At 39.7% G+C, this 26,133-nt stretch overlaps 1 protein-coding gene across 1 annotated transcript; it reads left to right on the top strand.

Moving 5' to 3' along the window:
- The first annotated feature begins 8,790 nt into the window (after window positions 1-8,790).
- On the top strand, window positions 8,791-17,932 carry LOC122480079 (Golgi phosphoprotein 3-like). The gene is made up of 2 exons (XM_043574065.1): window positions 8,791-8,874; window positions 17,603-17,932. The coding sequence occupies exons 1-2, from the start codon at window positions 8,791-8,793 to the stop codon at window positions 17,930-17,932; spliced, it is 414 nt and encodes a 137-aa protein (XP_043430000.1).
- The last annotated feature ends 8,201 nt before the right edge of the window (window positions 17,933-26,133 follow it).

Here is a 26,133-nt window from a genome sequence, read left to right as displayed (position 1 = left end):
AATTATAAAATATAACAGAAGAAAAGATCTTACTTACAATAGCATCACTTCACTCAAAAAAAAAAACTATGAATAAACTAAATGAAAAATCACCACCTATACAAAAAAAAGCTTTATGAAGTTATGGAAGAATATAAATGAAGGTGTAAATATCTATGGAAAGATATGTGTTTGTAGAGGAATATTCAATGTTATAAAGATGTCAATGTTTTATCAATGTATATATCAAGCTACATATAGTGCAGTTTCAATAAGCATATGAAGGAGATCTTGTTTTAAGTAGTGAGGCTAATTCTAAAGTTCATACGGAAAAATGATCATGCAGGGGAAACCAAAACTGTAAAATAAAAGTTAATGAAGGGATTAACCCTATTATGTACCAAAATACATTATAAAATTATATTAATTAAAACTGTAATACCAGCATACGGGTAGTCAGACAATGGAACGGAACAGAATAGAGTCCAGAAATAGATCTGTGTTAGTTAAAGTAAGCATATCTAGTTTAAGGGAAAAAGAAAAAGCAAATGGCTCATAAAAAATGAAAGTTATTCCTCATTTTCATAAAGTCCAAAACCAGTGTTTCTGCTTTGCAGGCTCTCATGCAAACGAGGCGTCTTGGACTCCTGCCCCTTGTATCTGTAACTCCGCCATTGTGAACACGTGGCTTCCTGAGTTTTCCTGGAGCATAGCTCCATTCCACCTACCAGAAGGCAAGGAGGTTAGAAGGTCACATGCTGAAGGCTTTTAGGTATCAGGCCCATCATTTCCTAACTGCACTGGAAGCTGAGAGACCACCCTGTTGTGTCCCCAGAAAGAGGAGGGAAAAGGTTTGGTGAATACTTAGCATTCTCTCCCACAACACCCAATTACATACTGGAATGTATTATACAGTCAGGGTGCATTTTATATCAGTGGGGATAGATGAAATATTCAATAAATGGTGCTGAAAAACTGGATAGCTAGTTCAAAAAGAAAAGGTCGGATTCCCAATTCACTCCTTACAACAAAATAGATTACAATTGGATCAAGTTTGAGAAGAAGGAAGGGAGCAAGGGAAGGAAAGTATTAGACAACACAGGAGAGAAAGGCGGCCTGTTTACCAAGAAGCATGCCTGTCTGGAAGATTCAGAGAAATATGGGGTTTGGACTGTGTAGTGCATTCACCTAAATAAAACCATCCAGATTTCACAATCCTATTTCTTCCCTTCCAGGGCTCTGAATTTAAGATGGGACACCTGCTCTGGCTGTGCATTAGATACCCATTAGAGCTCTGACATTTTTATGATTGTATTCTGAGGCTAATATTCAGCACAATCTGCCCTCCTGCTGCAAGAGATGAGGGTCGGATTAATTAAAGTTGGCCATGAGAGCCTTCTAGCATGCCCTGAGTTGAAGCTGGCCAACCTAGTGTGCCATTCTCCGAGGCTTCCAGGAAAGTTAACGAAAAGTCAGCCTCCTCCACAGTCCTTAATAATTACCATTGCCCCATGTCTTTCAAGAGCAGTAACTATTCCCTAGCCCAGACCCTCTACCTGTACCTCATCCTAAACAATCAGACATGAGAGTCTTAGTAAACCCAGCATGCCATGGATTACCACAACCCCCACTTAAACCAGCAATGAGATTCTCGTTGCTCCCTGACCAGGGAGTGAACAAATTCTGTAGTCCGATTCTTGAGGGTCAACTTTCTAGGACCAAACCTGGTCATCTATTTTAGTTTAAGTCCTCCTCAAAGCAGGTATTGAAGGGATTTGAGTGCATGTGGTTTATCTTGGAGGTGAAATCAGGATGTGAAGAAGTAGTGAAAGTAAGGTAGGAAGGTGGAAAAGTTAACAACAGATCAATGAGATTACTGCTATAGTCAACAGGCGCTCAGTTCCCCTCAAGAATCAGTAAGAACATGGCTTAGAATTGCCTGCTGAGGGAAGAGGAAGCTTGCACATTTATCCACTGGTTCCCATTCCTCATATGTTGAAGGTTGCCTCTGAGAGCCTGATATGCTATTACTTACCAGCCACCCTGGAAAGCCTACCCTTGCTTGAACTAAGCAAATTCCTATGGCACCTAAAAGCGATTCAGGAAGAGAAGCAGAGAGATCCAGACACAAGTTGGGTGCTGTCGGAATGTTTAGGAACTATCCTCTACAGCTGCAGGTAAAGTTGGTGGGACGTCAGCAGCATCTTCCACAAAAAGAATAAAGATACTAATTCTCTATATTTCTTTCAGACTATTGTAAACAGCGTATGTTGTGTTGCTAAAGGTGTGAGAAAACAGCATGCTGATATGCTGTTGTTGAGAATGTGTATTGGTACAGCTTTCATGAAGGCAGTTTGATAGTAGTTATCAGTATTGAAGATGAATATACTCTTTGATCCAGGTTTTAGGATTTTCACTTCTAGGAATTTTTGATCCTGCAGATATTTGTGCAAAGACTTTCATACAAGGATTTTCACTGTAATAGTAAAAGATGGGGGAAAGTTTTCCTCAGCATGACATAGTAAGTTATTGTACACCCTTACACCATCACCCTTAAATAGGAAGAGGTCCTCTCTGTGTACTGATATTGAACACTGGTAGGAGGGAGCAGAAAATATAAAATGACTAACAGTGCATATAGTATACTCTCATATTGTGCACATGAAAAAAGAGAAAGTGTGGGTATTTCTTCATGCTATGGATTTTATTCTTTATATGACTTTTCTGTCATTCCTAGGGATTTGAGGCTCTGGGGTAGTATTAGTCTACCAAATGATAGACTGTGAAAACGAATATGATGAAAACTGGCAAATAATAACAGAGTTCAACAAAGGGACTGGATAGCAACTAGACATTCACAAATTGGTAGTTTTCCAGTTCACCAGCAGCAGACAGAAAATGCAACAGAAAGAAATTCACAACAGAAACCTAAGTATAAAATACCTGAGAATAAACATTCAAACATACATTCAACATTGTATAGTAAATATAAAAGATGTTTACAAGATAAAAGGTAAACATTATAGGCCATAGAAGAAAACCTCAGTAAATGGAGAATATTATTATTCATAGGTAGGAGGTCTCAATATGATGCCAAATCTCTTCAAATTTATCCCTAAAGACTTTGTATTGTACTTTATCAAAATTAAAAACTCTACTGCATCAAAGAACATTATCAAGGGAGTGAAAAAGACCTCCCAATGAATACAAGAAAATATTTGTGAATCATATATCTGATAAAGGATTAATATCTAGAATATATAAAGAATTCTTTAAAGAAGATATACAACTAGTCAATAAAAGAAGCCAACACATGAAAAGATGCTCAACATCATGAATCATTAGGGAAATGCCAATCAAAACCACAATGAGATAGCACTTCATACCCCTTTGGATGGCTACTTTTTTTTTTCTTTTTTTTTTCTTTTTTTTAAGGTAAATAAGTGTTGGCAAGGCTTTGGAGAAATTGGAACCTTCATATACTGTTGGTGGGGATATAAAACTGGTGCAACCACCATGGAAAAGAGTTTGACAGTTCCTCAAAAAGTTAAACATGGAATTATATAGTCCAGCAATTCCATTCCTATGTATATACCCAAAAGAACTGAAAGCAGAGATTCAGATACTTGTACACCAATATTCATTGGAGCATATTCATAGCAGCCAAAAGATGGAAACAACCCAAATGTCCATCAACAGATGAATGGATAAACAGAATGTAGTATATACATACAATAGAATATTATTTGATCATGAAAGAGAATGAGACCTTGATACATACTACAACATGGATGAACCTTGAAAATATTATGCGAAGTAAAATAATCCAGGGGCACCTGTGTGGCTCAGTAGGTTAAGCATCTGACTTCAGCTCAGGTCATGATCTCACGGTTCATGAGTTCAAACTCCGCATCAGGCTCCACGCTGACAGTGTGAAGCTGCTTGGGATTCTCTTTCCCACTTTCTCTGCCCCTCCCCCACTTGCATTTTCTTGCTCTCTCAAAATAAATAAACTTAAAAACAAACACAACTTACAAAATGATACAAAAAGAAATCGAAATCTGAATAACTCTATTTTTAAAGTTGAAATGCTAATCAAAAGCCTTCCTGCAAAGAAAACTGCAAGTCCAGATGGTTTCTCTTGGGAATTCTATCAAACATTTAAGAAAGAAATAATACTAATCTTACACATTTTTAGAAAACGGAAACTATTTCCAACTCATGTTATGAAGCCAGTATAACCCTGTTAAAACCTTGACAAGAGACTACATGAAAATTTGTGACCAACATCTCTCACGATACAACAATCTTTCACAAAATATTAGCTACTTGAAAGCAGCAATACTAACTACATCATGGTTAAGTGGGTTTATTCCAAGAGTACAAGGTCACCTTAATCTTTGAAAATTGAGGTTATTTGTCACATTAACAGAACAAAGGAGAAAAACTATATGATCATACCAATAAATGTGAAAAAAGTGCCTCTGATAAAATCCAATAGCCATCATAATTTTAAAACTAAAGGCTCTGGGGGCACCTGGGTGGCTCAGTGGTTGAGCATCTGACTTTGGCTCAGGTCACAATCTCTGGTTTGTGAGTTTGAGCCCCGCATTGGGCTCTGTGCTGAGAGCTCAGAGCCTGGAGCCTATTTCAGATTCTGTGTCTCCCTCTCTCTCTGCCCCTCCCCTACTCGCACTCTGTCTGTCTCTCTCTCAAAACTAAGTAAACATTAAAAAAAATTTTTTTTAATAAAATGAAAATAAAAATGATTAAAAAAAAAAAAAAAAAGCTCTGGAGAGCCTGGGTGGCTCAGTCAGTTAAGTGTCTGACTTCAGGTCATGATCTCACAGTTTGTGGGTTTGAGCCCTACATTGGGCTCTCTGCTGTCAGCACAGAGCCTGCTTCAGATCCTTGGTCTTCCTCTCTGTCTGCCTCTCTCCCTCCCCACCCCCCCAAAATAAATAAACATTAATAACCTAATAAATAAATAAAATAAACATTTTTTAAAAAAGCATCTAGAAAGGACCTGATGCTAATACCATACTGCCCATGAGATATTAAATACGTTCCCCTCAAGACAGTGAACAAGGACAAGACGTTCACTTGGACCACTTCCATTCAACACTATCCTGGAAGTCCCACCTACAGTGAAAAGGTAAGGAAAAGATACAAAAGTCGTATATATCACAAAGGAAGAAATAAAACCATTATTATGTTTTTTAAATCATTACTATTTTTAAAGAAGCATTATACTTCACAAAATACTTAAGAGGAAATTTAACAAAAGATACGTAAAACCTCTACAATGGAAACTATAACAGGTTATCACCGAGACTTACACAGCAGTTTAATGACTGCTAATTTACTGAAATGCTTTGTAAGGAAATTCTGTTGGAGATGCTTTAATGTTTTCATGAAGCTTTCCTCAAGCTGGGAAGAAGCCTTACATGGGCCCTGGAGAGATGTGCAGGTCAGTCCTGCTAATAGCTGGTAACAATTTTACAACAGAAAAAGAAGTCTGCAATTATTATATTCTTCCTCATCCTACCTGCATAATATTGATGTACCCTTCCCATAGTACACTATATGTGACATTCCAGAAAAGGCTGGAGAAGCACTATTGAAAACCCAAGCATTTAAAAATCAGCAACACATTAAAAATCAGCAACACGTGTTACCTCACGTATTGGCGAGGATGTGGAGAAAGGGCAACCCTCCTGCACTGTTGGTGGGAATGAAAACTGGTGCAGCCACTCTGGAAAACAGTATAGAGATTCCTCAAAAAGTTAAAAATAGAATCACCCTAGGATCCAGCAATTGGAGCAGTTACAGCAGACAATTTATCTCCTAGCATGCAAGTCTCTCCCCTGGTTCCTCATTGGCTGAGCACTACAGAGGTTACAGCCTTACCCGACGTTGCCTATGCCCATGCAAGGCAAGGAGTAGTCTGATTGGAACAAATGTACATTCCTCAAGGTGATACAGAGACTTCAGTTCTTTGGCACATGCTCACTGCAAAGCCTGTGAAAATAAGCCCAAAAACGGAGAGGGGAAGAACCAGGAAGTGAAGTGTCTAAGGGTTTGAGACTCCATTGTGGTGGGGGGGGGGGGGGGGGGGACTCACACATATTCCCATAGGTTGTAAACCTATTGTTAACTAGACAGCACAGCTTTGATTTGGTATTTCTGAAAATGAATCATCTCCCTTACATCTCACAGCACTACTATGTATTTACCCAAAGAATACAAAACACTAATTCAAAGCACCCTGATGCTTATAGCACCACTATCTATAATAGACAAATTATTGAAACAGCCCAAGTGTCCATCGACTGATGAATGGACAAAGGTGTGGCCATAAAAAAGAATGAAATCTTGCCATCTGCAATGACATGAATGGAGATAGAGAGTATTATGCTAAGTGAAATAAATCAGTCAGAGAAAGACAAATACCATGATTTCACTCACAAGTGGAATTTAAGAAGCAAAATAAATGAGGAAAGGGACAGAAAAAGAGAGGTAAACCAAAAAACAGACTCTTAACTATAGAGAACGAGCTGATGGTTACCGGAGGCGAGGTGGGGGTGGGAGGGGAGGGGATGAGTTAAAAAGGTGATGAGGATTAAGGAATGCATTCGTGATGAGCACGTGTGATGTATGAAAGTGTTGAATCAGTATTTTGTATACCCAAAACGAATATTACACTGTTAAATAACTGGAATTTAAATAAAAACTAATAATAATAATAATAATAATAATAAAAAGAAAACATAAGTGATGTGGGAAACAAAGGCAGAAAGAAGTGTAGATAAAATTAAATTTCCTTATAACCAGCAGCCCATTGACAAACACTTAAGATAGGCAGAGTATGGCATTCTTCCAGGAACTCCTGACAATCTTAAAAGTTAATGCTTTGCTAGAGGGAAAAACAACTTTAGCTTGACAATAGCTATGCCTTCAGGATTCTGAGTCTTCTTTAGCATATGAAAGTCCTTTTGGAAACTCCCCTTATCTCTACTTCCCCCAGCTCCTGGGTAGTTAATCAGTCACTCATAATCCTAGTGCCGCTCTTTCTGCCCACCTGCCCTGTCCCTGTGCTTTAATAAAACCACGTTGTTTGCACCAAAGACATCTCAAGAGTTCTTTCTTACCTGTCAGCTCCAAACCCCAACACTTCAAACCACATCACAAGTATTTTATCTTGTTGATTTTCTTGTGAGGCTTGATTAGCATACCCTGCCTTACCTCATCTCTACTCAGAAAGCAGCCCATTAAATCCTGGTGGGTGCAGAATAGTCTCTCTTCCTCTGGCTGGAAAATGACCAGTACAAAAGTGGGGTGCTCATCTGCTACAGTAATGGAGGTAGATACATGTAAAGAAACAAAATCCACCGGTTCCCTTCTTCTCCTCTTTTAATCCCTACAAAATTTTCCAATTATGAGTTTTTGTGAACTTAATTCTGACTGGTTTGTGAACAAAGCCATTTGCCCTGTAAACAAACAAAAAAGACCCTCTACTTGTATATTTTGTATATGACCAAGCAGTATTTGGGCTTACACCTGCATTTGCCAAGTCAAAATAATTTTATTATTTTTTTAAGTTTATTTATTTATTTTGAGAGAGAGAGAAAGAGAACAGGGGAGGGAGGGGCAGAGAGAGAGGGAGACAGTGGATCCCAAGCAGGCTCCATGCACTGTCAGCACAGAGCCTGACGCAGGGCATGAACCCACAAACCCTGAGATCAAGACCTCAGCTGAAATCAAGAGTCAGACACTCAACCAACTGAGCCACCCAGGCTCCCCAAGTCAAAATAACTTTAAGATGAATTTAACAACATTTTAATGTTTAGTTTGGGTTTTTCTAGCTAAGATTAGTAAAGCATAAGTAAAAATTCACTGGAAGGACTTCTAAGTGCATGGCTGTGAGAAATAAGCCCACTGGCCCAATCAAAGGAAGGATGTGGGGACTCCGAGCACAGTAGAGCAAGGCTTTAATCAACAGTGTTGCAAAAGCAGGTGTCTGGTGGACAGGCACACTTGGGGCAGTTACAGCAGACAATTTATCTCCTAGCATGCAAGTCTCTCCCCTGGTTCCTCATTGGCTGAGCACTACAGAGGTTACAGCCTTACCCGACATTGCCTATGCCCATGCAAGGCAAGGAGTAGTCTGATTGGAACAAATGTACATTCCTTGAGGTGATACAGAGACTTCAGTTCTTTGGCACATGCTCACTGCAAAGCCTGTGAAAATAAGCCCAAAAACGGAGAGGGAAAGAACCAGGAAGTGAAGTGTCTAAGGGTTTGGGAATCCATTTGGGGGGTGGGTGCGGGGGGAGAGGGGCTCATACAAATTCCCAATAGGTTGTAAACCTATTGTTAACTAGACAGCACAGCTTTGACTTGGTATTTCTGAAAATGAATCATTTCACTTCTCACGGTGGCTAATTTTACAGACATTGGCAAAAGATATGTTTTTCCTGTTTATCAATTCCAAGTTACAAATACGGACAGAGAAACAGTTTAATGTCTTTATATTTGAAACATAAAAAGTAGCATATCCCCCCCAAATAAAACCTAATCGATTCTGTGGTATACAGAATAATGCCCCCCTCCCAAAGATATTTTCATCCTAATCCCCAAAACCTGTGAATATATGTTCCATGGCAAGGGAGAAGTAAAATTGCAGATAGAAGTTTCCTAATCAACTGATTTTGAGATGGTGAGATTATCCTGGATTATCCAGGTGGGCCCTATGTAATTACAAGGGTCCTTAAAAGTGAAAGAGGAGAGGCAGTGTCAGAGAGATTTACCATGAGAAGACTCAACTGGCCATCGTTGGTTCTGGAATGGAGCCACCAGCAAGGGAATCCAGGCAGCCTCCAGAATATGGAAAAGGTAAAACAGAGACTTCTGTAGGGCTTTGAAGGCACACAGCCCTGCTGACACCTTGGTTTTAGCCCACTGAGATACATTACAAATTTATGACAAATTTGTGGTAATTTGTTGTTTTTCACAAATGTGTGGTGATTTGTTACAGCTGCAATTGGAAAATACAGAATCTTGACTGTTAAATCATGTAATTGAGTAATTGGGACACACGGTGGCACTAGATCACCACATAAGTGCTTTCAGTTTCATAGTTCTGTATTACTAGGGGCAATGCTAAACTTTCTTGTAATAAATTTAAAAATTTTTTTAAGTTTATTTATTTATTTTGACAGAGAGAGGAGGCAGGCAGAGAGAGAATCCCAAGTAGGCTTTGCACTGTCAGCACAGAGCCTGACTCGGGGCTCAAACTCACAAACTGTGAGATCATGACCTGCTCTGAAACCAAGAGTTGGGCACTTAACCAACTGAGCCACCCAGGCACCCCTCTTGTAATAATTTTTTAAAAATCACCTCCTCACATTTGCATCTAAGTATCTGCAATATTCTTGGTAAATCCCTTAAATTGGCCTTGATGAATTTTTTTTTTTAAGTTTACTTATTTATTTTGAGAGAGAGAGCATGCACATGAGCCGGAGAAGGGCAAAAGGAGGAAGAGAGAGAATCCCAAGCTGGCCGTGCACTGTCAATGCAGAGCCCCATGCAGGGTTTGATCTCACAAACCATTAGATCATGACCTTAGATGAAATCGAGAGCTGGATGCTTAACCAACTGAGCCACCCAGATGCCCCGATCTTGATGAATTTTTAAGTTGATTTCTGGCAATTATTTTTTTTTTTTAATCTAGAAAGATGAACTATAAATATAAAGAAGCCCCTGAATATGTGTCACAAACGTTAAGACCTTTTTTTCCCCAGTGTCTTGAACACTGACAGCAGCCACAGCAGGCACCCAGTAAATAATTGTTAAATGAAAGAACATCTCATATCCAATTTCCAAATATAAATTGTCAAGTCATTTCTCACCTGAACCTGAATAATCTGGAACTTGAAGAAAATCCTTTTGTTCAAGAATTTCAAATTTAGTACTATTCATAGAGCATTCCTTTATTCAAATGTGCTTACAATGCATTCTCCTTCGTGCCAGGAATGAAACAGCCATTCCCAGTTCTTTAGAGCCCTCCCTGCCCTCCACCCTGGCGTGTCCAGTTCTACCTCAACAGCCTCGGGCTTCTTATTCTCTTCCCAGTGTGTGCAGGTGACTTTGAGGGAATGAGTGTTCAGGGCAAAAAATGGACCAGAAGTTAATCACCTTGGGAGGCAGAGATACTGGGTACTCTGTACCTTTCACTGTTTCCTTCTGTGCCCTTGGATGCTTTATGCCTGCTGCGCCCTCTGCAGAGGGCATCACCTCTCTCCCTTAGCTTGTCTGACTCTCCAAGTCAAAGCAAGAAAGTATCCTCTTTGGAGAGTTTTTCCTTTTACATTCTGTCCCCAGACACCCTGCAAATTCTGATTCCTCTCTGTTCTCATAATACTTTGTTCTTTCCCTTACACCTTGCTTTATGGCTAGTTGTGGAAAGTGGCACCAGATTGTAATTTCCCTGTAGAAAAGAGTTTCTTTTACTATTTTTTTGTGTTCTCAACATTCAGCTAGTACTGGGAACAAAGTAAATGCTTCTAGAAAGAGGAAAGAAGGAAAAGAGGGAAATAGGGAGGAAGGGTAGAAGGGAGAAAGGCTGTTCCATCATTGGGCTCAGACTACAGATGGGTAAAATAACTGTTGTCAATTTCTTAATGTTTAAATATGGGTGTGTACACATATGTTTAATCCAGAAGAAAAAGTAATCAGGATTACATTCATCATTTGGGTATAGTTCCCATTTGCAAACTCTTCCTGGGGTAGTAAATATCATGAGGCCTAAAAATCAGTGCTGTCTTTACTCTTTTTAAAAGATAAGGAAGGAATTTGAATGCAAATTATGATGTTTTTCTTCAAAGGGGAATGATTTACCACTCTTTAATTTGATAAAGTTCTTTATGCTTCAGATACAGACTTTTAAATATTAATAAACCTCAGAAAGTAGGAATCAAATCCTCAACCCTTCATGAATTAATTATCACAATTTTAAAACTCCAATTCTACAAAGCAAATCATGAAGTGCAAAATGGCTTTTCCAAATCAAATCTTCTTTTTGGTATTAATTCATATGATTAAATACAATTTTATGCATATTAAATTGAGTATTGATACTACAATTTGAAGTTTCCTATTTTTGATATTGAATAATTTCAAATATACATTTTTTGCTTTTTTTTTAATGTTTATTTATTTTGAGAGACAGAGGAGAGACAGAGCACAAGTGGGGGAGGGGCAGAGAGAGGGAGACACAGAATCCAAAGCAGGCTCCAGGCTCTGAGCTGTTAGCCCAGAGCCTGACACGGGGCTCAAACCCACGAACTGTGAGATCGTGACCTGAGCCAAAGTCGGCCGCTTAACCGACTGAGCCACCCAGGTGCCCCTACATTTTTTGCTTTTAATAAAATAACTATAATTATAATTAAATCCACTTATTTTTATCAGCATGCTACATTTGAATAGTATAAAACATCAATTATTACTAAGTGATTTTTATAAAAGAGCAGTCCCTTCTCTTCAACCCTCCTACCCCATCATCCACCAAGCTAACAGTTCCAATTTTTTAGCTATTTTCTCTGATTTTGCTTCTTTTTTTTTTTTAATTTTTTTTTTTAATGACAAATTTTATGTTGTATCAGTTTTTTAAATTGTTTTTAATGTTTTATTTTTGAGACAGAGCGTGAGCAGGGGAGGGGCAGAGAAAGAGCGAGACACAGAATCCGAAGCAGGCTCCAGGCTCTGAGCTGTCAGCACAGGGCCCGATGTGGGGCTCGAACTCACAAACCGCGAAATCATGACCTGAGCCGAAGTCGGACGCTCAACCGACTGAGCCACCCAGGCGCCCCAATACTTTTTTAATTTTTTAAAAATTTATTTATTTTGAGAGAGAGAGCATGAGCACGGGAGGGGCAGAGAGAAGGAGAGAGAATCCTAAGCAGGCCCTGAACTATTGGCATAGAGCCAAATGTGCAACTCGAACTCAGTGACTGTGAGATCATGACCTGAACCAAAACCAAGAGTCAGATGCTTAACTGAGTTACCCAGGCTCCCCAATAATTGCCTCATTTTAAAATATTTTCTGGGTCACCTGGGTGGCTCAGTCAGTTGGGCATCCAACTTTAGCTCAGGTCATGATCTCATGGTCTGTGAGTTCAAGCCCCACGTCAGGCTCTGTGCTGACAGCTTGGAGCCTGGAGCCTGCTTCAGATTCTGTGTCTCTCTCTCTGCCCCTCCCCTGCTCATGCTCTGCCTCTCTCAATCTCAAAAATGAATAAATGTTAAAAAAAATTTTTTTAATATTTTCTTCATTTTCTTTGAACAACTGATTAAACATTCCCACATCCTCAACAGCTCTATAAAATAGCTGTAAATTGCACTTTATACAAATCATGTTCAGTGATTGAAGAATTATATCCTGGCCCTCATGCCTCCCGCATCCCCTGGCTCCTGTCCCAGAGAATCCTCCTAGTGCCTCCCTCCCCCTGCTTTCCAGTCTGCAAGGTTTCACTGCGGGTGCTTCACTCCTGTTTTGTTGGGACTCCATTTGCTGTCACTCTGGGAATTCTCTTTGTCTCCGTTGGATCTTCTGTCTCCTCAATCCCATGTATCTCAATATCCCAATATCTTTTTTCTAAATTGAGCCCTTTTTGGGCTCAATTTAGTGTGTGTGTGTGTGTGTGTGTGTGTGTGTGTGTGTACGTGCAAGCATTCATCCACATTCAAGCACATCCTCAAATAGCTTCCTAGGAAAGATGTCTGGAAAGTACATTTTTTTGAGCCTCTCCACGTCTAAATTGTCTCTTTTTGGGGCACCTGGGTGGCTCAGTCAGTCAGGTAAGTGGCCAACTTTGGCTTGGGTCATGATCTCAGTGCCTGAATTCAAGCCCCACATCAGGCTCTGTGCTGACAGCTCAGAGCCTGGAGCCTGCTTCGGATTCTGTGTCTCCCTCTCTCTGCACCTCCCCTGCTCACACTGTCCCCTTCTCTCTTTCTCTCAAAAAATAAATAAATATTTAAAAAAATTTTTTGAAGATTGTCTCTTTTCTACTCTTTCACTTGATGGAGAGTTTGACTAAATATGGAACACTTGGCTAAAAAATAACTTAAAAATAAATTTGAAGGTCTAGCTCCATTATTTTCCACCTCCCGTTTGAGATGTTTGATGCCGTTCTGATTCATAATCTTCTATTCATTATCTGTCTCACCATTATCTCCACCCCCCATGTCCTCCTCCCCTTCCAGAAGCTTTTACTATCCTCTGTTTATCTCCAGTGTTTGAAACTTCACAATAATGAGTCTTTTGTTGTTTTTTAAAATTGTTTGTTGAGGTTTTTGTTTGCTTTTGTTTTTTGTCTTTTATTCATTGGGCTGGATACCCAAAGGGCCTTTCTGAGAAGAAGCTCATGTTCTTGAGCTCTGGAAAAATTGTTTATGTTATTTTACCAATACTTTCCCCCACCATTCTTTTTAGCCCTCTCTTTCTGGAGCTCCTATCATTCAGCTGTTAGGCCTCCCGAATCAACCATCTAATTTCTTATGTTTTCTTTCTTATTGTCCAGTTATTCACCATTTTGCTCTACATTTTGGATTCCTTATATCCTCCACTTTTCTCAGTTTTTCATTTCTGCCATCCAATTTTTATTTTTCTAGTTTTTTGTTGTTGTTGTTGTTATCCTCTGAATGTCCTTTTTAAAACTATCATCTTGTATATGGATACATATCATCTCTTATTTCTCTGGGGATAACCATGACCTTTTTCATTTTTCTTCTCCCTCCATAGTTTGTTTCTCTGAGTTTCTTTTTTTAAACAAGTTTATTCAGGTATAATTCTTTTTTTTTTAAGTTTATTTATTTTTGAGAGAAAGAGCTGGGGAGGAGCAGAGAGAGAGAGGGAGAGAGAATCCTATGCAGACTCCACACTGTCAACACAGAGCCTGACATGGGACTTGAACTCATGAACTGTGAGATCATGACCTGAACCAAAATCAAGAGTCTGATGCTTAACCAACTGTGCCACCCAGGATATAATTCCTATGTCATTAAATTCACTCATTTTTAGTGTCTAATTCACTGACGTTTGGAGTATTCATTGAATCATTCAACCATCACTACAATCCAGTTTTATTATTTTTTCTTTTTTTTAATGCTTATTTATTTTTGACAGAGAGAGAGAGAGAGAGAGAGAGAGACAGAGCATGAATGGGGGAGGGGCAGAGAGAGGGAGCACAGAATCTGAAGCAGGCTCCAGTCTCTGAGCTGTTAGCACAGAGCCCAATGTGGGGCTCGAACTCATGGACGACGAGATCACAACCTGAGCCGAAGTCGGAGGCTTAACTGAGCCACCCAGGTGCCCCATACAATCCAGTTGTAGAACATTTCTACACCCCCAAAAAATCTCATGCTCCCATTTGCAATTCATCTCCATTCCCATCTCGTCCCAATCAGCCAATAATCTGCTGTCCCTACACATTTACTTTTTCTAGATGCTTCATACAAATAGAATAGTACAATAAATGTTCTGTGTCTGCTTTCTTTCACCTCACATGCTGTGTGTGAACACCGTTCTCACTGCAGCAGGCATCAGCAGGTCGTTCCTTTTTCTGTCACTGAAGAGTATTCCATTTTAGGGCAATTATAAACATCTTTTGTTATTTTCATATTTTATGTTGAGCTCTGTGTTTCACATTAGAGGGGTTTTACCAAATGAATGCACTCCCTGGCAGTCTGTTCATATTTAGAAAGAGAGGCCCAAAAAGTTATTTGGAAACTATGTGTGTTCATGATGGGAGGTGGTGCAGTGGGGGCTTCATTATACTTCTTTGAGGAAATTCTCTTGTCAGTGTTTTTCATTCTTTTCTGTTGGGCTGGTAGAATATTCCAGAGAAGACTCTCCTAATGTCTTGGCTGGAAGGTATAATCCTAGCTTCCAGAGTTCCAGGAATTGAGGGGAAGGAGAAGGCTAAGATGTCACAAATTTTAGGACATAAACTTTTCTTTGATCCCCCTGTTTTCAGTAAGAGATCCCTGCCTCCTTCGACTGTGTCTGTGTGCCTGAGTCCAGAGACCCTGTGTTTTGTTCTCTTCTACTAGGCTGGCTGCACAGAATAGATGAGAGGATCTGGAGGTACTTTCTAAAAAGACTTTCAAACAATCTCTCTATTTTTAGCCCTACCATTATCTGCTCCTCCACCCATGTTTCCACAGCTGTCTGGTGCCAGTTTCTGAGCCTTGGGGATCTGCAGTGTAATGTGGGTTACCTCTCTGCTTTACCCACTGCCAGTTTAGGATTCGTTTTCTTGGATCGCTAATCCATCCATCACGTTTCCACTTACTTTGCTGTGTCTAAAATTTTACTGCTATTGTTTTCTTTACCAGTCTCATAGGTTTGTGCCTCCATAAAATTCCCTCTGCTCTCATTTTCATGGCATTTTTGTCAGGAATAGAGTACTTATTCAACCAGCCATCTTTAATGTGAATCTCAATTAATTCTTTTTTTAATGCGTATTTATTTATTTTGAGAGAAAGAGAGAGCTTGTAAGAGGGGAGAGGCAGAGAGAGGGAGAGAGAGAATCCCAAGCAGGCTCTGCACTGTTAGCACAGAGCCAGACGCGGGACCTGAACCCACAAACCACGAGACCATGACCCGAGCCAAAGTCAGATGCTTAGCCACCCAACTGACTGAGCTACCAAGGCACCCCTAAATTCAATTCTTTAATGAAAAGTAAAACTTTCAATTTCAAATAATTTATGTAAAAACCTTATCCTCAAAGAAGTGCAGCATAGCTCACCACTCCTTTTATTTTTTTTTAATGTTTATTTATTTTTGAGAGAGAAGGAGACAGAGCACAAGCAGGAGAGGGGCAGAGAGTAAGGGAGACCCAGAATCTGAAGCAGACTCCAGGCTCTGAGCTGTCAGCACAGAGACTGACATGGGGCTCGAACTCACGCACTGAGATCATGACCAGAGCTGAAGTCGGACACTTAACCAACTGAGCCAGCCAGGCACCTCTAGATCACTACTCCTTAAATGTGTACTGCACAGAGTGTCTTCCTTTCAAGAGTCCAGAATGAAAAGGGGCAGGGGCTTTGGCTTTATGATGGAGAAAACTGACAGATATCTCAGCCAAGGGACCAAAGTCAACACTAACAGTGGTAAGTCATGTTCACAGTGTCCATCCTTGATATTATAAGAAGAGGATGGTACTTGACTTTTGTGGTACCCCTTCCAAAAACCTTTAATTGCAGTCTAATCAAGGGGAAAACATCAGACAAATCCCAATTGGGGAACAATCTACAAAGTACCTAAGTAGTACTTCCCAAAACTGTCCAAGTCCTCAAAACAAGGAGGAACTGTCAAAGCCAGGAGGAGCCTAAGCAAACATAATAAATAAATGGAATGTGGTAACTTGGACAGGATCCAGGAACAGAAAAAGAGTATTAGGCAAAAACTTAAGGAAATCTGAATACTGTATGAACTTTAGTTAAGAGGAATGTACCAATACTAGGTCGTTAATTATGATAAATGTACCACACTAATGGGAAAACCAGTGAGGTGTGGGACAAACTGGGTGTGGGGCATATGGCAATGCTCTACTATCTTCATAACTTCTCTGTAAATCAAAAATTATTCTTTTAAAAAGTTTATTTAAAAAATTAAACCTCTCTCATTTATCCTTTGGCTATTTAATTGATACCTTCATGCCAACTGAAATGTGCCAGAATTTGGCTCATTTCTACCTCATACTAAAACTATTAGGCATATATTCTGTGTGTTGGAATAGTTTATTCGTTCTCTTTTACAGATACTTACTGAGCAAGTACTAAGTTTCAGGAAATATACCTGGTGCTTGGGACTACAGAGATCAATAAAATATGATTCCTGTCCCATAAGAAGTTCAGATTCGAGGAAAACAGACTAACATAAAATACTTTCTGTATTCTACTTCTCTAGAAACACACCAGCTACCATGAACACATTTTGCTTTTCATATTAAGAGTGGAAAAAAATAAGGCTGAAATTCTCTAATTTTCAAAAACTTTTGTTTAGGTGAGATGTGGAATCTCTTAGAATTGTATCACCAGTTAAGCAATATGCAAGAATGATTAAATACCTGGTGTAAAAGGGCATATTGAAAACAGAGAAACAGAGAAACAAGTAGAAACTTTCTGCCTTTTTTTTTTTTTTTGAGAGAGAGAGATACTGAGTGAGTCGGGGAGGGGTAGAGAAAGAGGATCCCAAACAGGCTCCACACTGTCAGCACAGAGCCCGTTGCGGGGCTTGAACTCACAAACCAGAGATCATGACCTGAGCCGAAATCAAGAGTTGGACACTTAACTAACTGGGCCACGCAGATGCCCCCAAAACTTCCTACATTTTTTAAACTTTATTTCTTTTGAGAGAGACAAAGAGAGCGTGTGCAGGGGGAAAGAGGGGTGCAAAGAGAGAGAGAGAGAGAGAGAGAGAGAGAGAGAGAGGATCTCAAGCAGACTCCAGAGCAGTCAGCTCAGAGCCCATCGTGGGGCTTGTACCCACGAAACCATGAGATCATGACCTGAGTCAAAATTAAGTGTTAGACACTCAACCAACTGAGCCACCCAGGAGCCCCAGAACTTTCTACTTTTTGATGTGATGACACATCCCCTCACCAACCACAATATCAAGCAGTGCCTCGTCAAGAAGGTACAGGAAGCTGTTCTTGACAAATGGGTGAATGACCCTCACCGCATGGACAAACGCTTGCTGGCCCTTATTTACCTAGCCCACGCCTCCGACGTCCTGGAGAATGCTTTTGCCCCCCTTCTGGACGAGCAGTATGATTTAGCCACCAAGAGAGTACAGCAGCTCCTGGACTTAGATCTGGAAGTGGAGTGTCTGAAGGCCAACACCAACGAGGTCCTGTGGGCGATGGTGGCAGTGTTCACCAAGTAACTGCTCAGAATGAGGTGTTCTTCTTTCAGGTAAGCCAGTTGCTTCAATTCTATTGACTTCTGATTTTTTATAGTTTGTACTTTCCTACACTATAATTGGCTTTTGTTTTATATAATAATAGGTAGCTTTTCTGTGTGTGTGTGTGTGTGTGTGTGTGTGTGTGTGTGTATGCAAGAAACTGCTGGTATGAGGGACCTTTCTGTTTAAGTTTAGAGAAAAGTCTTACTGTCATTGGCATTTTGTTTTTTCTTGAGTTCCAGAGAGTTGCCCTTCTCAACAGTCACAGGTTTGGGTTTCTGTTATGTTTATTTCAAACTACCTCCAGGTCCACATGCACTTCATTAGCATCTCGTCAGTTGCAAACTCTCCACAAGTACAAATTCTTCTGTACCTGAGGGAGAAACTTCTCAAACCCTGAGGGAGAAACCACACACACACAAAGTCAAACGCTTAACCGACTGAGCCACCCACATGCCCCATGGGAAGAGGGGGTTTTTATGCCAAGTCTCAAAAATGATGTTACCAGACTCCGGTATGTGGGGGAAATAGAGAGATGTTGGTCAAAAAGTACAAACTTACAGTCATAAGATGAATGAGTTCTGGTGATCTAATGTACAGCATAGTGTTGCAAAATGACCAGCACACTAAGTCTAGTTAACATCAACCTCATCTATTTTCACTATTAAATCATAAAGGTGAATTGCTCCATTAAGCCATTTGGGATGTGATACATCCCACGTATGCTGCATGTAGTGTGGGCTTCACATGAATTGCTCTTTGCTCTGCACACCATTTAGGAGGTAGGGAAGTGCTGGGGGGGTTAAATGAATAGCTCAAAGACATCCAGAGTCCTATGTCTTTTTTCCTCATTTTCTCTCTGTAATTCTCAGGATATTGCCCTTTGATTCAGATACTCTCTCATGTTGCAAAAAGGACAGTAGCTCCAAGGATCCAACTCTTGCACAACAATTTCCAAAGACGGGAAGAAGTGAAGAGGCTCATGTCTTTTCTTCATGTGCCTTTTAAAGAGTTATAAAACCTTATTCAGAACCCCCAGCAGGTGCACTCTCATGTCTCATTGGCTGGATTTATATCACATGCTCACTTCTAAACCAATCATGTATTAATCAAGATTCACACCTTGTGGCTCTTCAGAAGGACTCTGTCTCTTCTGGAGTACATGGTTATTGGATGTGGGAGAGGAGGGACAGGATAGTCTGTGAGCAAGAAAGAAGGAAAATTTGTGAGCAATCAGTATCTATCTTCTATAGTCACTGACAATGAACATCTTTTCACGTAGTTATTAGCTATTTCCACTGGTCAATTTTTGTATTGCTATACCAATACCCTGATGTTCAAATAGCTTTATAATAAGTCTTGATATCTGTGAAGACCAGTCCTTCCTCAAAATTGTGTTGGTGATGCTGAGCCCTTTGCTCTTCTATATGATTTATTTTTATTTTTATTTAATTTATTTTTTAAATTTACATGCAAGTTAGTTAGGATATAGTGCAACAATGATTTCAGGAGTAGATTCCTTAGTACCCCTTACCCATTTAGCCCATCCCCCCTCCCACAACCCCTCCAGTAACCTTCCATTTGTTCTCCATATTTAAGAGTCTCTTACATTTTGTCCCCCTCCCTGTTTTTATATTATTTTTCCTTCCCTTCCCTTATGTTCATCTGTTTTGTATCTTAAAGTCCTCATATGAGGGAAGTCATATGATATTTGTCTTTCTCTGACTAATTTTACTTAGCATAATACCCTCCAGTTCCAACCACGTAGCTGCAAATGGCAAGATTTCATTCTTTTTGATTGCTGAGTAATACTCCATTGTGTATGTATATATATATATATATATATATATATGTATATGTATATATGTATATATATATATATATATATATATATATATATATACAACATCTTCTTTATCCATTCATCCATTGATGGACATTTGGGCTCTTTCCATACTTTGGCTCTTGTTGATAGTGCTGCTATAAACATGGGGGTGCCTGTGCCCCTTCAAAACAACATTACCTGTATCCCTTGGAGAAATACCTAGTGGTGCAATTGCTGGGTCGTAGGGTAGTTCTATTTTTAATTTTTCGAGGAAACTCCAGACTTTTTTCCAGAGTGGCTGAACCAGTTTCCATTCCCACTAGCAGTGCAAAAGAGATCCTCTTTCTCCACATCCACTCCAATATGTGTTGTTGCCTGAGTTTTTAATGCTAGGCATTCTGACAGATGTGAGGTGGTATCTCATTGTGGTTTTGATTTGTATTTCTCTGATGCTGAGTGATGTGGAGCATTTTTTCATGTGTCTGTTGGCCATCTGGATGTCTTCTTTGGAGACGTGTCTATTCATGTCTTTTGCCCATTTCTTTGCTGGATTATTTGTTTTTTAGGTGTTGAGTTTGATAAGTGCTTTATAGATTTTGGATACTAACCCTTTATCTGATATGTTGTTTGCAAATATCTTCTCCCATTCCATCAGTTGCCTTTTAGTTTTGCTGATTATTTCCTTTGCTGTGCAGAAGCTTTTTATTTTGATGAGGTCCCAATAATTCATTTTTGCTTTTGTTTCCCTTGTCTCTGGAGATGTGTTGAGTAAGAAGTTGCTGTGGCCATGGTTGGAGAGGTTTTTGCCTGCTTTCTCCTGGAGGATTTTGATGGCTTCCTGTCTTACATTGAGGTATTTCATCCATTTTGAGTTTATTTTTGTGTATGGTGTAAGAAAGTGGTTCAGGTTCATTGTTCTGCATGTCACTGTCCAGTTTTCCTAGCACCACTTGCTGAAGAGACTGTCTTTATTCCCGTTGGATGTTCTTTCCTGCTTTGTCAAAGATTAATTGGCCATACAGTTGTGGGTCCATTTCTGTGTTCTCTATTCTGTTCCATTGATCTGAGTGTCTGTTCTTGTGCCAGTACCATACTGTCTTGATGATGACAGCTTTGTAATACAGCTCAAAGTCCATCTTCCATATGAATCTTAGGAACAACTTCCCAAGTTTCCTGAAATACTCTTTTGGGATTTCGGTTGGTATGACATCATGCAGATTTATTTGAAGGAACTGACATCGTTAGGACACTGAGTCTTTCCATCTAGGAACATGGCATAACTTTCCGTGGTAAATATGGCTACAGGTTCTTTGCACCTCCTATTAAATGGTGGAGCCTATTTCCCCACCTCTTATATCTGGGCTGGCTTTGCTCTTTGCTTTATCCACTAGAATGTGGCGGAAGTGGCATTTTGCAAGCTCCAGAGCTGGGGGTACATGAAGTGATATGGTTTCTGCGTTCACTCTCTTGGAATGCTGCCTTGAGACCACCATACCATAATGAAGCCCAGGATAAAAGAGCATATGGAAAGAGAAAGCTGAGCAGCTGTCTCAGCTAAGTTCAGTACCCAGCCAGCTGACCTGCCAGCTGAATGCAGCTGTGTGAATGAGCCAGCGTGAAAGCAGTGGAGAACTGCTTAGCCAACCCATAGAATTCCAAAAAATGATGAATTGTTATTGATTTAAGCCATTAAGTTTTGGGGTATTTTACTCCACAACAAAGACTAGCTGAAAGAGAAATTGGTACCCAAAAGTGGGGTACAGCTATAATAACGACTTAACATATGTGGCATGGCCTTGGGACTGGGCAGTGGATAGAGACTGCTGGGGGAGCAAGGAGACTATTAGTGGAAGCTTGAAAAAACAGTGGGGAAACTACTATTAAAGTCCAGAAGGATAGTAAGCGATGTTTTGTGCTAGTGAAAAAATTGGCAAAACTGTTATCAACACCACATGAAGCAAAGGAACTACCTGGTTAACCCATAGAATCTTGAGAAATACTGAATTATTTTTATTATTATTGCATTGAGACAATAAAACAGTAAGTTTTGGGATGGTTTTATATAATATATAATTGAAATACTAATGAACTGGTGAGTCTGATTGTTATGGGCTGAATTTTCCTCAAAAAATGCATATGTTGAGGGGCGCCAGGGTGGCTCAGTAGGTTAAGCATCCAACTTCAGGTCAGGTCATGATCTCATGGTCCATGAGTTTGAGCCCCACGTCAGGCTCTGTGCTGACAGCCCAGAGCCTGGAGCCTACTTCAGATTCTGTGTCTCCCTCTCTCTCTGCCCCTCTTCCACTTGCTCTCTCTCTCTCTCTCTCTCTCAAAAATAAATAAACATTAAAAAAAAATTAATGCATATGTTGAAGCCCTAACCCCCAATATAACTGTTTTTGGAGACAAGGCCTTTAGGAAGGTAATTAAGGTTAAATGAAGTCATAGGAATAAGGCCCTAATCCAATGAAACTGGTTTCCTTATAAGGGGAAGAGACACCAGAAATCTAGTAACCCGTCTATAGATGTTCTTGGATTTTTTGAAAAAAAATTAAGTTTGTTTATTTTGAGAGAGAGAGAGAGTGCACACGCGTGCATGATTTGGGGCAGGGCAGAGAGAAGGAGAGACAGAATCCCAAGCAGGCTCCACACCATCAGCACAGAGCCCGGTGCAATGCAGAGATCGAACCCACACAGTGAGATGGTGTCCTGCACCAAGATCAAGAGTCGGATGCCTAACCGACTACACCACCCAGATGCCCCTTCTTGGATTTTTTTATACAGATAATAATATTATCAGGAAATGATGGTATTCATTTCAAATTATTATAGTTCATTTATTTTTTTCTAATCTAAGTCAGCAACACTTATTTTTGATATTGTTTTCATTTAATTTTGTAATAGGTATTATATTCACATGCTTTAAGAAACATGAAAAGGTGGGGTGCCTGGGTGGCTCAGTCAGTTGAGGATCCAACTCTTGATATCAGCTCAGGTCATGATCTCCAGGGACATGGGATTCTCTCTCTCTCTTTCTCTGCCCCTTGCCTGCTCGACCTTTCCCTCTCTCTCTCTCAAATTAAAAAAAAAAAAAAGAAAAGAAATGTTAAAAGGTGTGTAGTAAAAAGTTGTGCTATATTTGTCATTCTTTTGTCTTATTACAATGGCAAATACAGTATTGACCAATTTGGCTATCAGCAGATGTCTCTGCCTTTGATAAAAATGTTTCTAAATTTCACTATATTTTGATGTTTTCAATAAGCCTTTTTTCAATAGGTTTTTGAAAGAAATAATTCATAATGCTAAAGAAGTTATTTTCCATCTTTATATCTTTATAAGCTTATATATCATGATTAAGAATTGAATTTTATATAATTTTTTGCCTTTTAATTTTGAGGTATAACTTATATACAGTGAAATTCACAGATCATAAATGTATATTTTAATGAGTTTTGATACACATATGTCCATGTAACCCACACCCCTCTCAAGACAGAACATTTTCATTACCCTAGAAAATTCCCTTGTGCCCTTTCTTGGTCAATCCCACCACTCCACTCTCCTGGGACAACCAAATTTCTGATTTTTCACATTATATTAACTATGTCAGTTCTAGAACATGATATAAATTGAATCATTCAGTACATACTCTTTTGTTTTATCAGTAGTTTGTTTCTTTTCTCCTCCATTTTTATTCTTTTTTTTTTAATATTTATTTTGAGAGAGAGAGAGAGAGAGTGCGAGCATGAGTGGGAGAGGGGCAAAGAGAGAGGGAGACACAGAATCCAAAGCAGGCTCCAGGCCCTGAGCTGTCATCACAGAGCCCAATGTAGGGCTTGAACTTATGAACCATGAGATCCTGATCTGACCCGAAGTCAGATGCTTAACTGACTGAGCCACCCAGGCACTCCTCTCCTTTTTTATTCTGAGTAGTATTCAATTATATGAACGTACTGCAATTTACCCATTTTCTTGTTTTAAATGGTTATGTAGGTATGTATGTATGTATTTTAATTTTTTAATGTTTATTTATTTTTGAGAGAGAGACAAAGCATGAACAGGGGAGGGGCAGAAAGAGAGGGAGACACAGAGTCTGAAGTAGGCTCCAGGCTCTGAGCTGTCAGCATAGATCCCAACATGGGGCTTGAACCCATGAGCCATGAGATCATGACCTGAGCTGAAGTCGGATGCTCAACTGACTGAGCCACCCAGGCACCCTGTCTATTTATTTATTTGAAGAGAGAAAGAGAGGGCATGGGGGAGGGGCAGAATGAGAGGGAGAGAGAGAATCCCTAGCAGGCTCCATGCTGCCAGCCCAGAGCCCAATACAGGGCTTGATCCCACTAACTATGAGAACTTGACCTGAGATGAAGTCAAGAGTTGGATACTTACCACTTGAGCCACCCAGGTACTCCTACCCATTTTCTCTTTGTGGGAGTCTTTGGGTTGTTTCCAGTTTTGAGTTACACGAATCAAGTTGCTATGAACATATTAGAAGTCTCTTAGAGGACTTAGGTTAAAAATATAAAGATTGGGGAAAAAAACATATCTGCACTTTTATTGTTTTTTTTTTTTAATTTTTTAATGTTTATTTATTTTTGAAAGAGAGAGAGAGTGCACGAGTTGAGTAGCGAGAGAGAGAGAGGGAGACACAGAATCCATAGCAGGCTCTAGGCTCTGAGCTGTCAGCACAGAGCCCAATGCAGGACTCAAACTCATGAGCTGTGCGATCATGACCACAGCTGACATTGGACCCTTAACCAACTGAACCATCTGGGTGCTCCAGCACTTTTATTGTTAAAGTATATTCCCTGTAGACAGAATATATCAGGTCTTGTTTTTTAATCCATTTTAGCAATCTCTCTTTTCTTTAATGTTTATTTATTTATTTTGAGAGAGAGAAGAGAGAGAGAGAGAGAGAGAAATCCAAGCAGGCTCCATGCCCAGCATGGAGCCCCATGCAGGGCTTGATCTCATGACTATGAGATGGTGACCTGAGCTGAAATCAAGAGTCTGACACTTAACTGACTGAGCCACCCAGGCACCCCAGCAATCTCTCTTAATTGATCTATATAGTACATTTATATTTAATTTAATTATTAATATGATTGGCTTTAAGAAAATATTTCTTGTATTTATTTCCCTTTTTCCCCTATGTCTTTGTATCTTTTCTCCTTTTTCTCGCCTCCTTTAGGATTCACTGAATACTTTTTAGTAATCCATTTCATTTTCTATCGCTAATTAGCTAGACCTTTTTGTTTTCTTGCTTTCAGTCGTTGCTCTAGGGTTTACAACATATATCTCTAACTTACCACATTCTATTCTCAAATAGTATTGTATTACTCCACATAAAATAAGTGCAAATACACTGTAATTTCCTCTCATTTGTTCTTCATACTATTGTTGTCATATTTTTACTCCTACATGCATTATAAGCCCCACAAAGTATTATTATTTTTGCTTTCAACAGTCAAAAATCCCTGAAGGAAATTTAAAAAACACACACAAGAGAAAAATTCATTTCTATTTGCCCACAATTTTTTTTTTTACCATTACTGCCACTCTTTGTTCCTTTGTGTAGATCTGAGTTTCTACATAATATTGTTTTCTTTCAGCCTAAGAACACTTTCTTTAACCTTTCTTGTCATTTGGAAATGCTGATAATGAATTTGCTCAACTTTCATTTAACAAAAAGATGTCTTTAGTTTGCATTCATTTTTGAAGAATTGTTTTCTGAATATAGAATTTCAAGATTACAGGCATTTGTGTGTGTGTGTGTGTGTGTGTGTGTGTTTTAGCACTTAACAGATGTTGATCCTCTCTATTACAGCTTTCAGCATTTCTTTTTTTTTTTTAATTTTTTTCTTAATGTTTTTTTTTTATTTATTTTTGAGACAGAGAGAGACAGAGCATGAGCAGGGAAGGGGCAGAGAGAGAGGGAGACACAGAATCGGAAGCAGGCTCCAGGCTCTGAGCCATCAGCACAGAGCTCGATATGGGGCTCGAACTCACAGACTGTGAGATCATGACCTGAGCCGAAGTCGGACGCTCAACTGACTGAGCCACCCAGGCGCCCCAGCATTTCTTTTTTTTTAATTTTTAATGTTTATTTATTTGTGTGTGAGAGAGAGAGACAGACAGACAGAGTGTGAGTGGGGGAGGGGCAGAGACAGAGGGAGACACAGAATCTGAAGCAGGCTCCAGGCTGTGAGCTGTCAGGACAGAGCCCAACACGGAGCTTGAACTCACGAACCGTGAGATCATGAACTGAGCCGAAGTCGGACGCTTAACTGACTGAGCCACCCAGGCGCCCCACAGCTTTCATCTTTTCTGACTGAGAATTCAAGGCCAACTCATC

Source organism: Prionailurus bengalensis, chromosome A1, assembly GCF_016509475.1.
Source record: "Prionailurus bengalensis isolate Pbe53 chromosome A1, Fcat_Pben_1.1_paternal_pri, whole genome shotgun sequence".
In the NCBI taxonomy this organism is placed as follows: domain Eukaryota; kingdom Metazoa; phylum Chordata; class Mammalia; order Carnivora; family Felidae; genus Prionailurus; species Prionailurus bengalensis.
The sequence above is the reverse complement of the archived record's forward strand: the minus strand, read 5'-3'. Positions and strand labels throughout refer to the sequence as shown.